The 13,762-nt window shown below is 44.0% G+C and overlaps 1 protein-coding gene across 1 annotated transcript in view; it reads left to right on the top strand.

Annotated features, from left to right (window-relative positions):
* IQCA1 (IQ motif containing with AAA domain 1) overlaps positions 1 to 13,762 on the top strand; it is a 100,465-nt gene that overhangs the window by 74,246 nt on the left and 12,457 nt on the right. Inside the window, exons 13-15 of the mRNA XM_010285645.1 lie at positions 662 to 769; positions 4,069 to 4,268; positions 12,970 to 13,053. Coding sequence (XP_010283947.1) covers positions 662 to 769; positions 4,069 to 4,268; positions 12,970 to 13,053 — 392 coding nt within the window. The remainder of the gene's footprint in view (positions 1 to 661; positions 770 to 4,068; positions 4,269 to 12,969; positions 13,054 to 13,762) is intronic.

Here is a 13,762-nt window from a genome sequence, read left to right as displayed (position 1 = left end):
AGATTAGATCGTTTCAGTTCATGGCAGGGATTTTTAGTTCTCTCAGGTTGTTTTGTGGAGGTTTGGTGGTGGTTTTTGTTGGGGTGGGGGGGGGTGGTGGTGGTGTTTTTTTTTTTTAACAAAAAGGTGAACTGCAAAGCAAAGAGCCCCACCAAATTAGGTGACACACTGACATGTCTAGCATAGTGAGAAGCTGAGATGTGATGCAGCCAAGGGAAACGCTTGTTAAAAATATCTTTTCCCCTCCTCTTTGAAATCCTTTTGATAGAGCATGGTTCACTGGGATTCCAGCCCTGCAGAATCCCAAATCTAGAAAATCCTTTGCCAGCACTGTGATTTATGGTGCTACTAATGAGTCTTCTCCACAAAGTTTCTTTAAAAGGTTACTCGAGACCGACTGCTCTGCTGAACACTTTCCACAGTCTGGAAGGGAAAGTCCACCCTGTGTTTAACTTCATTCTCCTTTGCAGTTCACCTTTGAAATTTCTCAGGGCCACATTCCACAACGATACTGCCCTGTCTGAGTCCCCGTCCCTTGACGGTGCTGGGTTTGCCGAGAGCACGTTATATTGGTATTCCATGGTAGTTTTTCGTTACTTGAGTTATGCATTTTGTAACAATGCAGTGTCACATTTATTAAGCCCATGCTTCCTCCCTACAGGCGAGTACAGCTATCTGGGGACCACACTTCGTCAGGTAGATAGAGAGCCAATGCCCTCTCTCGCAGATGTCAGACAGCTAATAGCGCTGTATGGAATATTGCCATTAGGTAAGAGCACAGCAAAAATTACTGGCGGGGCAGAACACAATGGCTTTGCTTCCTGTCAGTAACATGCATTTTTACTGGCTTTGACAGGGCTTGATTAATCGTAATCTAAAGCATTTTGCAGTATAATTGTTTTTCAATTAAGCCTTCTGAGCGAAGACCGTATCATTTTAATAGTGCATAAAGGAGCTTGCACATGCTATTGTCAGGTATTGCATTTCCATACCATCTCTGTTTGCATGTTAACAGTTTGTGAATGGCAGCACATAAAAGGAAATCACTTGGGAAAGATAATAGCTAAAACAAGCTCCAGTGATCAAAATTAATCAAGTTAAGGGAAGGGTTAAGGTTGCAATTTACCTTTTACAAGCTGGCTAATGTTACTCAGTACTAAACAATGCAATCATTTAAGGAATTACTCTGGATACATTTTGTACATCAGAAAGAACACTTTTAAATACCCTTGCAGTTTTAATGCCAGACTTAGCCAGTACCTAACAAGGCTTTGCTGGGTCGGGTTGTTTGCTTTTAATGTAAAATCTATCCCATATTTTACTTGGGACTGGCATTAAGCCAAACTCTAGTGATTGCAAGAAGCGCCCGTCTCAAGGGCCTCTACTCATACTTCGTTTGCATCCTTTTCCATTCCTGATTGGATCTGGGGGAGATTTTAACTCGGCATATCCTCCCCCAGGCTGTGTCATTGTCTGCTCATCCACTTTATGGGGCGAAATAGCTGAGCAGTCTCCCTGCCTCCCATTCTGGCAAACGGAGCAAAGCTGACACAGAGCTGCTGCTTTTCCCTTGCGCTTGCACGCCGTCCAGAAAGGCCGGTACTCGGGCTGTTCTCTACATGTGTAGAGACATTTCTTGTCTCCTCAGGCATTTCTTGGCTCCCCCCGCCCCGAAGCGGGCTCGATGTGTTGTAGAAAGCTTGGTGCAGTAGCCCACAAGTCTGCTTCATTTGGGTTTCAGGAAGAGAAGAGCACTCATTCTGCCCCATAGCTCAGTCTGAAGAGTCAGGTTAAACGGAATGCTGGCAGCATCCCTGCCTTCAGCCTAGATGGGGCTCTTCCCACCCAAGACACTGTCAGCTGGTTTTAGCTAAACCCTCAGGGGTTGGCTTCGAGTTTGACCACAATCAGCTGAGAGCGAGCTCAGCAGTTATCCCTGTCTGCACTGAGGTATTTCACATCTCGGATAACTCCTCCAAGGTTATGTTTTAACACCACCTAATCTAGGGAAATCAAGCCCTAAGACACCCCCCCAAGGCAAGAAGAAAGAGAACTCATAAGTTGTCCGCCATTTATACAGTTGGCTAAAAATCTAAGGAGAAGACATCCTGGACTATTTAAACAAACAGAATGTATTTGCAATAGCAGTTTGAAAACCACCTTGGATTAAAAAAAAAGATACTGCATGAGCCAAAAAAAGGCACAGGAATGCTTTCTCCTTTTGGGTGATATGTTGTGGATGACATTTTATTTAATTGGCCTCAGAACTAGTTAATCATTATGTAATTGTGTATGTGTAGAAGGGAGAGTTTTTCTCAGAATGGTCGGTCACCTGATGGCAAGGAAAGCTCCAGCTTAAATAGCATTGAGAAAATTATAAGCAGCTGAAAGGAGAAATAATAGTAGAAGATATACTTCATCTTTAACCACAGAGGAGTCCGCTGCTCCCCTCATAATAAATCTATGTGTAATAGTAATAGATTGGTATGAAATGACCAAATATTAATAAAGCCTGGGTGGCTGACAACCTCACTACATCCTGCACAGCGCTGAAATAATGGCATTCATCGTAGCACTCAGTCTCTTGTCATTTATTTGGGATGTTAAACCATTAGGACACAGATAGGCAGCCCGATTGGATTTGGTTTCAAATACCATTCCTACCTAGCTGTCCTCCTTAACCTAGAGAACTTTTCCAGACTAAGCTGTAGGCTCCCTCCACTACCCATCACTTTCGGGGCTGGTTTCCCCCGAGTCCCATAGTCCAATATACACCAGTCTCAAAGACCTTCAGAAGTAGTGGATGCTCACACAGATTTGAAGATCTGGCTTTGTAACAACCACCACTACTGACACAGGACGTTTTTAGACATCAAGGCAGTGATGTTACTGGACTACCAGGGGGTATGGTAACACATTTGGCCTTCCCTGCTACTTCCATCTCCAGAGGTTCACCTGCACCCAATTCATACAGTGACAGAGCGGCAGGGAAGACAAGTTCTATCACCATCAGCTACCTAAATCTCTCTCTGGTTCACGTTTTCACAACGCAGGCGTTTCTGCTAGGCTTTCCCAGGTGATGGAGCATATTTCTTACAGCCCAGAACGAGTTTACCTGGAGCAGCCATAGAGATGGCTTCAGAAATGCTGAGCAGTCATCACTGCCGGCAGAGCAAGCAAAGCACAGCAACCCTGCCATTCGCTCACCCAAATAAAATGAAGGAACAAAAAAGAATCCTCCTTCTAGCAGATATATTATACCTGCTTTGATGCAGCTGCCATATTCCAGACTGGGGAACAACATTAGCTGCTCCGTGGATAAGCTAACACTACACTCAGCAGGCATGCCTAGAGAGCATTAACAGCAGCAAAGGATTTTTGTTTCCTCTCTTTGGAGGAGATTAAAACCACCACACATGGTAACACCTGGTTTCAAAATCACTGACAAATGCAGCTCCAACAGAGAGTCCCCTTAGTTTTTCTGTAAAGATGGGGAAGCTGGAAAGTGTCATTTCAGACAGCAGGAGGAAGGAATTCTGCTAGTCCTACGCGCAACATGAATCTACGCCCTCGTCCCATTGCAGAAAGCGAGAACCTGCTCTGACAACAAATGCAAAGCTAAAGCCAGAGGTACATCTCCAACTCTGCCTGACACCGAGGCAAGGCAGCCGTCCCTGTGCAGAGCACCAGGCTTGGCTGTACATGCAGCCACCAGCAGCAGTTCTGCTTCAGTGCTCTTACCTTGTGCCCTGGTAATGTAATGTAATCAAAGATTACTCATGAAATACCATTCTTCTAGCTTGCGTAGATTTAGAGCTGAAGTTTGCCTGTCAGAAGGTACCGTTAAGGGCGACTGAGTTTTGCTACAAGCAGGGTTGTTAACTCAAATGTGCTATAGTCACAGCTCTGGTTATACAGAATTGAACTCAAGAGCACTTGTGCCTTATTAAGGAAACAATAAATTCACATTATAAATTATTTATGGTGAAGAAAAAAGGAAGAATCATTCCACTACCTTTATGGCAGACTTAGATGAAAGTAATAATAGTGCTGTATGACTTTTTGCAGGTTCCCAAACAGTCCATGAGAAGGCTCCTTTGGTGAAAGCTTTGTTACTAGCTGGACCTGCTGGTGTTGGAAAGAAAATGTTGGTCCATGCCATCTGCACAGAAACAGGAGCCAACCTCTTCAACTTATCTGCTTCCAACATTGCTGGGAAATACCCAGGCAAAAATGGCCTGCAAATGATGCTCCACATGGTTCTCAAGGTACTGTGTTTTGTCCACTCCTCTACAAAATTGGCTCAGTTCATCACATCTTTTGGGGAACAAATAGGGAATTGAACTGCAGTTCCTCCAGGCAGAGGAACATACACACCAGTCATACGAGGGCAAAGCTGCCCAAGGTCCAAAGGACTGTCAACCCAGTTTAAAATTCCCTCCCCGCTTCCAAGTTTTCAAAACCATTTTTTGACAGCCAGTGTGTGCACCACTGTGGAGGATTTAATGCCCCTTGAGAAAGCGCTCGTAGTACCCATATTTTTCACATTAACATTTATGCAAGCTTTGTGTTACCTTGAATATGAAAAACATCATAGATAAAGAAAATTCTGTTCTCTGTTTATATGCACATCAGTCAGGAATGCTTGCCATGCAGCATTTAATGAAATACGAGACTGGGGGTGGTCAAAAATTTCCTCTCTGGGACTGTTGCTTTAAAACAGCTCGCTCTATACTGCTCTCTGTTTACCTATCAGCAAGCTTTTCAAAAGAGGGAATCCTAGTTCAGGATTACATTAACAGAAATGTATGAGAAGTCTGGAAATGAAAGAAGGCATATGAACTGTGAAGAACATATCCCAAATACTTTTTAGAAGAAAAAAAAAAAAAAAAAAAAAAGAGGACACCATCCTGGCAGGATTTCTTCTAACATTTTAAGTCCTCAGCATTTCTGCTAAGGAAGGAAGCTGGTAAACATTTCCAGACAAAATACTCTCAGAAAGAAAAAACACAGCACATACACTAGAAAAAAGCCAAATACAATATTTTTCTAGTGCCAGAGGCCTACTAAAAGACTGAATTCAAATTGGCTTTCCCTGGGATTTATCAGATGTATTTTATTAAATCCAGCATTGTAGCAGGTTTTGTGACAGGTGCCTCCATCCCCAGAAAAGACAGGTTTCACAGTTAAAAGCAAAGCCATCTCCGAGGACCCTATTTCTTGCTGGTCAGAGCAGCGCCTAAGGAAAAGCGACGGTGCTGTGATCGTGCCCCTTTGATGCCGTAACGCTAACACCGGGTCTGGCGCTCCCTGACACGAGCTAGTGCCATTAGACTGAGCTAATACTCCCTTCTCCTCCCTCCGCTCTGCACATTTCACCCATCTCCACTCAGTTTCTCTGCCCTCATCAAGAGCAAAGCAGACGTCTGGCTGCAGACACAGCACACACACACCATCTTTTCCATCGTTTAGTCCCTGCTGGAGCACAAGGCCTTTAAACGCAGGAGAAAGGAGGGCAGCCTTTTTACTCCTATAGAAGGTTCCAGCTGAAGACATTAAGGTTTTTTGTATACATGTATATGGGATATATACAATAACTGGAACATACGTAAGATGTGTATATCTATACACATTAGATACACAAAGTATATATATACATTATATATAGGTACATAAGCCTAGATACAAGTATATAAAAACCCTTAAATTTTTTTACATTACTTACGAACAAATAGAAATGTTATCCAACAACTCCCCCAAAATTACAGGGAGCGGTCCAAGCTTACTTCTCTGCTGTAGCTCTTACGAAAGAAGCAATGACACTTCGGTGAACCTCCGCGAGGTACCGGCATGGAAGTTGCTCGCAGTCAATCACGTGGAATAAGGACTGTCCAGGCACTTACTTATCAAAAGGTGACTTGTTCCAACTGCAACAGCAGTACTGCTTCAAACTCTTGCTGGCTTAACCACGGGGAAAGCAGCACAGAGTGTCTCCTTCCAAGGGATACATCATCTGCACGCTCATTTCTGCGCCAATTCATACTGACATCACAGCAGCCCATCCCCACATCACTCACATCAACTACATTCAACTTCCATTCCCGGTTGCTTTGGTTGTTTCGCCTCTACCTGCCACCTTCTGTCCCCATGGCCAAGTCACCGATTTGTCCAACCCACTGATGATTTCAACTCAGATTCTGTGGGTTCTGAGAGCCAGGGTGGGAGCAATCCTCCACCCACACCTCTGCAGTTACAATCCCTTTTTTTTTTTTTTTTTTTAAAGTCTTGACAGCGCCAGATATGTCTCACTTTCCCTGTGTCTGGCAACTCCCAAGCCCCTGCCACAGCCATCCATTCTCTTTGTCCTGCCATCGGTCGCTGCTTCTTTACAACATCCAGTGCTCCCGTCCAGTATCGTAGCCCTGCACCCGGAATGGAGTAAACTCCATGCAGCAGCCCAAAAAGGTCCAGGCTGTAGCCCACTGACTAGGCAGCAGCTTTGCAGGAAAGGGCTTGGGGTTCTTGAGGACAACAAGTTGAACATGAGTCAACAGCACAGTCATGCAGCAAAAAATCAGCCAAATACTGGCCTAGACCAGCAAGACTGTAGCCAACCTCTGAAAGCAATTAGTTATTCAGCACTTCTGAGGCTACAGCCAGACACTGTGTCCGGTACTGGGCTACCCTGTTACAGAACAGTATTACAAGCAAGCAAGTCTGCTGCAGGGCCATGAAGGTAAGGAGGCCGGTGCACATGAGGCAAGCCGAACAAATCCAGTCGTTTCAGCCTAAGAGAAGGCTGGAGCAAGAGGGAGTCTAACTGCTGTTCCCAGGGGCTTCACAGGATAATGCAGAGAACAGAGCCAGGCTTTTCCCAGAGGTGCACAGCGACGGGACAAGAAGCAATGGACACAAGTTGTAGCAAAGGAAATTTCTTGTATGTTAAGGGAAAAAGTTTCCCAAGGAATCAAAGGATAAGGGATCTTTCATATCCTGATTTGCAGGAATCTACCATTACCCAGGCTGAAGCAAACACAAGGGCAATACACATTGAAAACAAATTGCTTGACAAGAGGAAGCCAAACACTGGTATTTACCCAAAAAAAGTTTATTTTTCACCATGGTAAAAAAAAAAAGTCTTATGGAAACATTATTGGAAGACTACAATATACGGTGGCATGTATAGCAGACAAGCCATGAAAGCAAACGGTACCTTGCAGCTGACATGCAGTATTTAATAGTCGCAGCTCTCACAGTCCACTAGCTGACACACCATAGTACACCTTGTTAAAGTGCCTTGCATGCAGATGATCACCGAAAGATTCACCACGTCTCCATAACCAGACACTTCTGGTCATGTTTTTTTTTGCAAACAGCAGCTGTGGCTGTTGTCAGGCAAGCTTTCTACTCCAGCTTTCCAGGATTGCCTTGATACAGAGTTAGTCCAGCAGAATACAGACCTTCCACTTAGGATTTTAAGTGAATGACAGGAAACATGACAGTTCTTTTTCTGTTATCTCACAGTCCATGTAACCATCGTTAAACACCAAGGTTTAGTAAATAAGAATTAATGGTGCTCTGTGATAAAGGTGAAGTAACCTTGCACTTTTGATCACCTATCGCATCTGCAAACAACAGAGTTCCTGTAATGAAAGGAAACTCTGGAGAGCATAAAATGACCATTAGGAAACTTTCCGCCCATAACCGAGTGTTGGCCGCTGGCAGTTGTTTCGTGGGAGACACCCTAAACAAGTGAATAGCATTGGAAAAAATGAAACTTTAATTTGTTTCAGATGCAAGAGCCAAATTCTTCCGCACCCCCCCCTTATTTCAGGGAGGAGACTTGCAAGAGACATACCAGCCCTGATCCAAAAGAGAGGCTTGTGTGTTACTCAATGCAGGCATTTTAAATGGCATACGGAGGAAATGACTTCTCATACCAGAACAGGAAAACACCGACATTTCAATCTGCCTATTCAAAGGAAATGCAAGGAAGATTAATATTGAATAGGAAAACTATTGAAAGAAGCTGCAAACACCAAGCCTGAGCGCTTGTGTTCTCCACAAAGACACAGCAAAGCCTGCCAGGTCAGCTCTGCTGTGGAGTGAAAAGAGAGGATCTGTCTCTAATATAGAAGGGCTTCCCAGCAGTCCTCAAAACAAAAAACGCGTCCTTCAAGCGTGAACCAGAACATATTGGAATATTTCAATTAAGCCACATTTTTCCATGTATTGAGCCAGCCTGAACGCAGCGGAGCTCTCAGCCAGCTTGTACCACCGATGGCTTGGCTCTTCCGTCTTCCCGTCACGGCACAAAACGCTGCTGCAGTGCAACAGCTTATATAGAAGATGCAAAGAACGATAGCGAAGGACGCACAGAAACAAAAATCCAGAAAGGCTCGAGGAGGTAGAAGGCATAACTCTGTGCCGCAGAAGTGTAAAAGTGCAGGTAGTTCATGAGGCTTAACTCCGAGGCAATAAAAGTGGCAAGCACGAGCCTTCCGTTAGCAACCATAAGGCAGCCATCAGGTTAATCACTACCAGAGCAAGGCAGCCCCTCTCGGGTCCTTTGCCAGGGCCACAGCAGCACACAGAACGCACATTGTACAGAAAGCCACACATGGGAAAGTGTTATTAGTGCAACACTGACCAGGCTAAAAGGTTGGGAAAGAGGTGGCCGGGAGGAAATACCAGCAGAGAAGTCGGGTACGTGTATCAACAGCTCAGTGTGTGCTGTGCAGCCGTCTTCGCTGAACAAGGAGTTGTACAGAGCAGCAAAGCTACAGGAATATTTCAACACCATCACTGCTAGGAGACTCTGTTATCAGGCTATTTAGCAAGTCAGAGGTGACTGAAAGCATTATACCGAAGAAGGAATACGATGGAGTTTCTTTAAGGTTAAATGCTATAACCCCAGCTTTTAGAAGCAACATCATTTTGAAGTCTGTCATTAATTTTTTTCCACTGAATCAGGTTCGTTTATTCGTAACAATACTGCTGTATTGTCCCTTCAGACAGGTCATTTTTCTGGCAGTCTGCAGAATCGGGAACAGTTTACCCTAGCACACCGACAGAAGTCTCTGCGTATTTAGCATTTTCATGCCACACAAGACTCTTCCATTATAGTTGAAATTTGGGAACAGTACAGTCAGCCTTTGCTCCCGGCATCCCAGAGCAATTCTTCTCTCTTGGTGCAGTTCAGCCTGCTAGAAGCCTAGACCCTTGAAGGGTTATTTCTGTGACAAAGCAGCTTTAAGTTGTGTTACTCCAATATCTAAAAATTAAATGCATCCTGCTGGAGGACAGTATTTATAGTTATTTTCTGTCTAGCAAACCAGAACACAGCAGCAGCATCGCTGTAGCACTGGAATATTCGCCTGGTGAGGCTCCCACACATAAGGTCTAATTGCAGGTTTCAGCATCTTGCTGCTTTAGCTGCTTTGAAGCGTTTCCGTGAATATAAACTACAGACTATTGAGCAGTTTTCAGCAACGACTTGAGCTTCCAGAAGAATCTTAGTCTTGAGCTTTTTCAAAAAAATTCCATCAAAGCCTTCAAGTTTGGAGGAACCTTGTGCACATATGCCCTGCAAGAATCAAGTTTCTGTATTTTCCAAGGGTAGCAATTTACCTGTTCAACCCTGCCTCTCAGGTTTGAAAAGTTTAACCCAAGGCTTTCCAAAAATGCTGTTTGATCTTTGAATGTTGCCAGACCGCCTTTTTTTTTTTTTCCCCCAGAATCATTTTTCCTGAAGAGCAACTCAAGCCTCTGTGACCCACCAGAGCATGGTTCACAGGCGGCTGCTGGCTCAGTGTGGTATTAGAAGGGTTAAGGAGCCATCTGCTGGCAGCTCCGACAAATTGTTGAATGCAGCAAAGCTAATTAATTTGTAATTGAAATTTTATTATGTACAGTGCATTTAATTATCCATGGATTCAAACTGTCCATGGGTAATTCAAATGAAGCACTTTTGTGGGGAGTGGCGGGGGGATATACAGCCTGTGATGTATCTGCCAACAATTTAAATTAGGTGCCAGTGAATTCTGTGTGTCTGACCTGTCTTTAAAAAGAGAAGCAGCCAGCCCCAAATAGAGAGAATATTTCTAAGAAACGCACAGAACTGAGCTTAGTCATTTTATTTCTACTTACTGGGTGGGGAAATGAAGGGGACCAAAAAAAAGACGACAGCTACAGGTGTGAAAATGGTGAGCACTCTTCCTTAAGAGGTAAAAATGAAGCTACAGTCCAATTAAAACTTAAGGCTCCATTTTAGAGGGCTGCTAAATACAGAAGCCATCTCCAAACCACACAGGGAGGATCTGCACATCCCCGACGGCAGTGGTCCCACCGAGAGGGCAACCTGGTTCCCTTTGAAGTACACAAGCAGAGTTCAATCATTGCCAGCAGCTTTTATAGCCTCTGTAACCTTCCCCATCCTTACTCCCCCATCACATCGCACTGCAGCGTCAGACACACAGGTATGGAGAATATATTGCATATACACAATTGTATACAAGAATATATTGCAGCTACGCAGCTCCCCAGGCTTCATACAGCTGCATTACCTCACAAAGCAAAAATAGCAGAAGATGGCTATTCTCCTTACAAAGCAGATGCACAGCACTTCTTCGGTCGTAACCATGAGTGAAGCAGGAAGAAAGCACCACAACAACGACAGATTCCACGGCGACAGAGTCTGTCAGAGTAGTCATGCATGGACATGCACACATGGCCCGTAAACTTGAGCAGACAGCATGCCACCAGCCCAACCTTCACTTGGGGGAAAGGCAGGCTTCAAGGGGAACACTCTCCCACTGCCTCACCTCCCTCCCAACATCCTCTCCAGGGACGCAAAGAGCGTGAGTGAAAAAAAAATGGTTGTTATCTCATGTTTCAGAAGGTAAAAGTCATGGTCAGAAACATCAGAAGCCCCAGCTGATCATCCATTCGTTCACGGTGCCGAGTTCAGTACGGGTCTCGCAGACGGAGTTTCCACATGTCACAATAGATTTCATTGCACCAAATGCAAACACAGTTCTTTCAGAAGCTGTAGGTTTCTTTTAGCAACTTCAACCTACATTTTCCTTTCCAAGTCTTAACTATACAAAAGAATATCAGTTATCCTGTCTCTGCTATATGACCATTCTACCAGATTATTCTTCTTTCACCACTTGTCTCCAAGCCTGTTTGCAGACATCCAGCAGCTAACTGAATTCACCTGCAAGAGCAAATCAAATCAGTAGGACTGACTTGCATTTTATGCAGGTGTCTGAGCCCTTGACTAGCAGGATACTCAGCAGAAAAAACCCCAGTCTAAGGCTGCTGCACAGCTCAGTTCAGTGAAAGCCACATGCTTGCCCTCTCAAGTGTACCTTGAGGAGTGTGTGCCGTCTTAGGAATATGCCAAACATACCTCTGAAAATAGATAAATAGGACAGATTAAAAAAGCATTTGGCTTTAAAATGGCAGTTATTATCGCTGTACAGTTTTAATCTGCCATTTCAGTCCAGCTAGCTTGCATACTCGATACACTGCTGGAGTGAGAAGTTACCCCTTAAGTTGTACATGCAGATAAACATTCACACAACTGCCTAGGTCCACACCTCAGTTTCTTCAGGATTTTCATATTATCTTTCATGGTACAAAGTCGGCGGGGTTTTTTTTTTTTTTTTTTTTTTTTTAAGAAAGATCCTCATTATTAAGGCTAAACATTTGAGTTCCTGCCTTCCAACAAAGGAAAAAGCTCAGTTTTCCTCAGCAAAGCCATTCTGAACTTGGAGGTACCACTTGACATATTCTAGGACTGATGAGTTACCGCAAATAAAGCATCACATGCCGAAGATGGCATTGTTTCCACTTCACCCCATAACCAGCACAGCAGAGCAAACAAGTTTAATAGCCCTCACCTACTATTCTTTTCCCCTTATCGTCAGTCCATTTTTACTGTAGAGACATACACGCACACTTGGCGCTTTCGAAATGCTTCCATAAAAATGAACTGTGGTGCTTTGAAGAGATATGTTCAGGACTTAATTCTTGTCACACTCGCTGTCAGTCAAACACTGAGCTCACTGATGTACACAACCGATCGATTTTGTAGGCTTCCTTCCTGGAAGCAGCAGATTCAGCTGGGGAAAGAAAAAAAAAAAAAGCAGGGCAGAAGAATGCAGTCTCTCTCTTTGCCCGCTGACTCCTTGAGCCATCACTTCTGTTGCTGAGCAAACTAGCACAGCTCTCAGAGCCACTGGAAAGTGATTAAAATTTGGCAGGAAAATGTCTAAACCACTGGCGTTTCTATAGCAATAGGGAGAGCGCAAGATGTGAAGAAGTCTGTAGCATTGCTGCCATCCTGCTGTGAACTAGAGGTATAGTGCCTCTGCCGTTGGAGCCAGAAAGCCCATTTGTACAGACCACCTCCCTCTTCAAATTTAGCGGCTTCCGTTTTCATTCTTGGGCTAACTGCAAAGTCAATGCTGTTTTGTAAGCCAGAGGATTGCACATCAGCCTCCTAAAGATTAGTACCCTCGTTTCTCACGCAATAGCCACATCTTGCCCGTCTCCCCATCTGGACTGCCCTTGGAAAACCAGGGAGGGGTCCTGCGGGCAGGGCAGCCAGCCTAAAGCTGCTGGTGGTCTGTCATATGCCATTGAACTCCAAGTTCAGGCTTCCTTTTGCAGAACTGCAACTGAATTTTGAGTTGAGAAATGCAACGTAAGCAGAGCAGCCAAAATGATCCAGTTGGGTTGCGTTCTTAATGTTAGATTCTTAACTAGAAATGGTTTCATTTGCCAAGACTGCTGAGCAGATCCGGTTGCTACCTGTGAGTGCTGAGCATTTCTGGGAAAAAATAAACCAGGCTAATTTTAACTGCTGAAATACAGGTTCAAAAGCATAACTGTAAGCACCCAGGTATGAAATTGTAGCCATTTTAATCAACTTCTTGCCTTCTCTCCCCCATTTTCTCTTAGGTGGCTAAACAATTGCAGCCTTCAGTCGTGTGGATTGGAGACACAGAAAAAATATTTGCTAAAGCAGTGCCGAAGGCTGAAGAGGCGAGTTGCTCCTTTTTTTGTTCCAGTGCAGATAATTTTGCCTGTTGCATTACAGCCAACACAAAGGGACAAGTGTATTTCTTAGCTTAGCACATACCAGTGTGACCAGACCTGCCAAAGCTTGCTTGATAATAGCTTGTCTCACTAACATTTCTTTCTTTTAAGAGAGTCTTGTGACTTCTTAAGAGCCCCCAAGAGGTCGCATTTCTCTCCTCCACCTATACTTTATTTAAAAATAGTCCAGTCACTGCTCATCAGTGCACTGAAAAGTAGAAGAGGATAATGGAGAATTTCAAAACATGAGGCAAGAAACTAAAAGTTAAGATGAGCTTAAATTGTTCAGCTCTATTAATTTGAGAAATTGGATGGAGCCAAAGTGAACAATAAAGTAACAAGGATAAATTTCCACTGTGAAAACAAAGGAACCTATGTTAAATAGTTACGTTTACAGATTATTTTCTTTGGGCTCCCAGGAGTCCTATTGCCATTGCTTCCATCCCTTCCTCTCCTGTGTAGCTTCCCCACTAGAAAGAAAATTAAAACACTGCCCAATGGGCACAGCAACTCAGCCACTGCAGCAGAGAGCAATTCACCTGAAATCCTGATTAGATTCATGCTGCTTGCAAAATATTTTCCTTTTACAGCTCCAGGTGAAAAATTAAACCTTTTTTTCTTAAGGTGAGTCCTGTGTGTTTAGACCATGGGATGG

This window comes from Phaethon lepturus, unplaced genomic scaffold, assembly GCF_000687285.1.
Source record: "Phaethon lepturus isolate BGI_N335 unplaced genomic scaffold, ASM68728v1 scaffold9284, whole genome shotgun sequence".
In the NCBI taxonomy this organism is placed as follows: domain Eukaryota; kingdom Metazoa; phylum Chordata; class Aves; order Phaethontiformes; family Phaethontidae; genus Phaethon; species Phaethon lepturus.
Note: the sequence above shows the minus strand (reverse complement) of the source record. Positions and strands in the feature narration are given on the sequence as shown.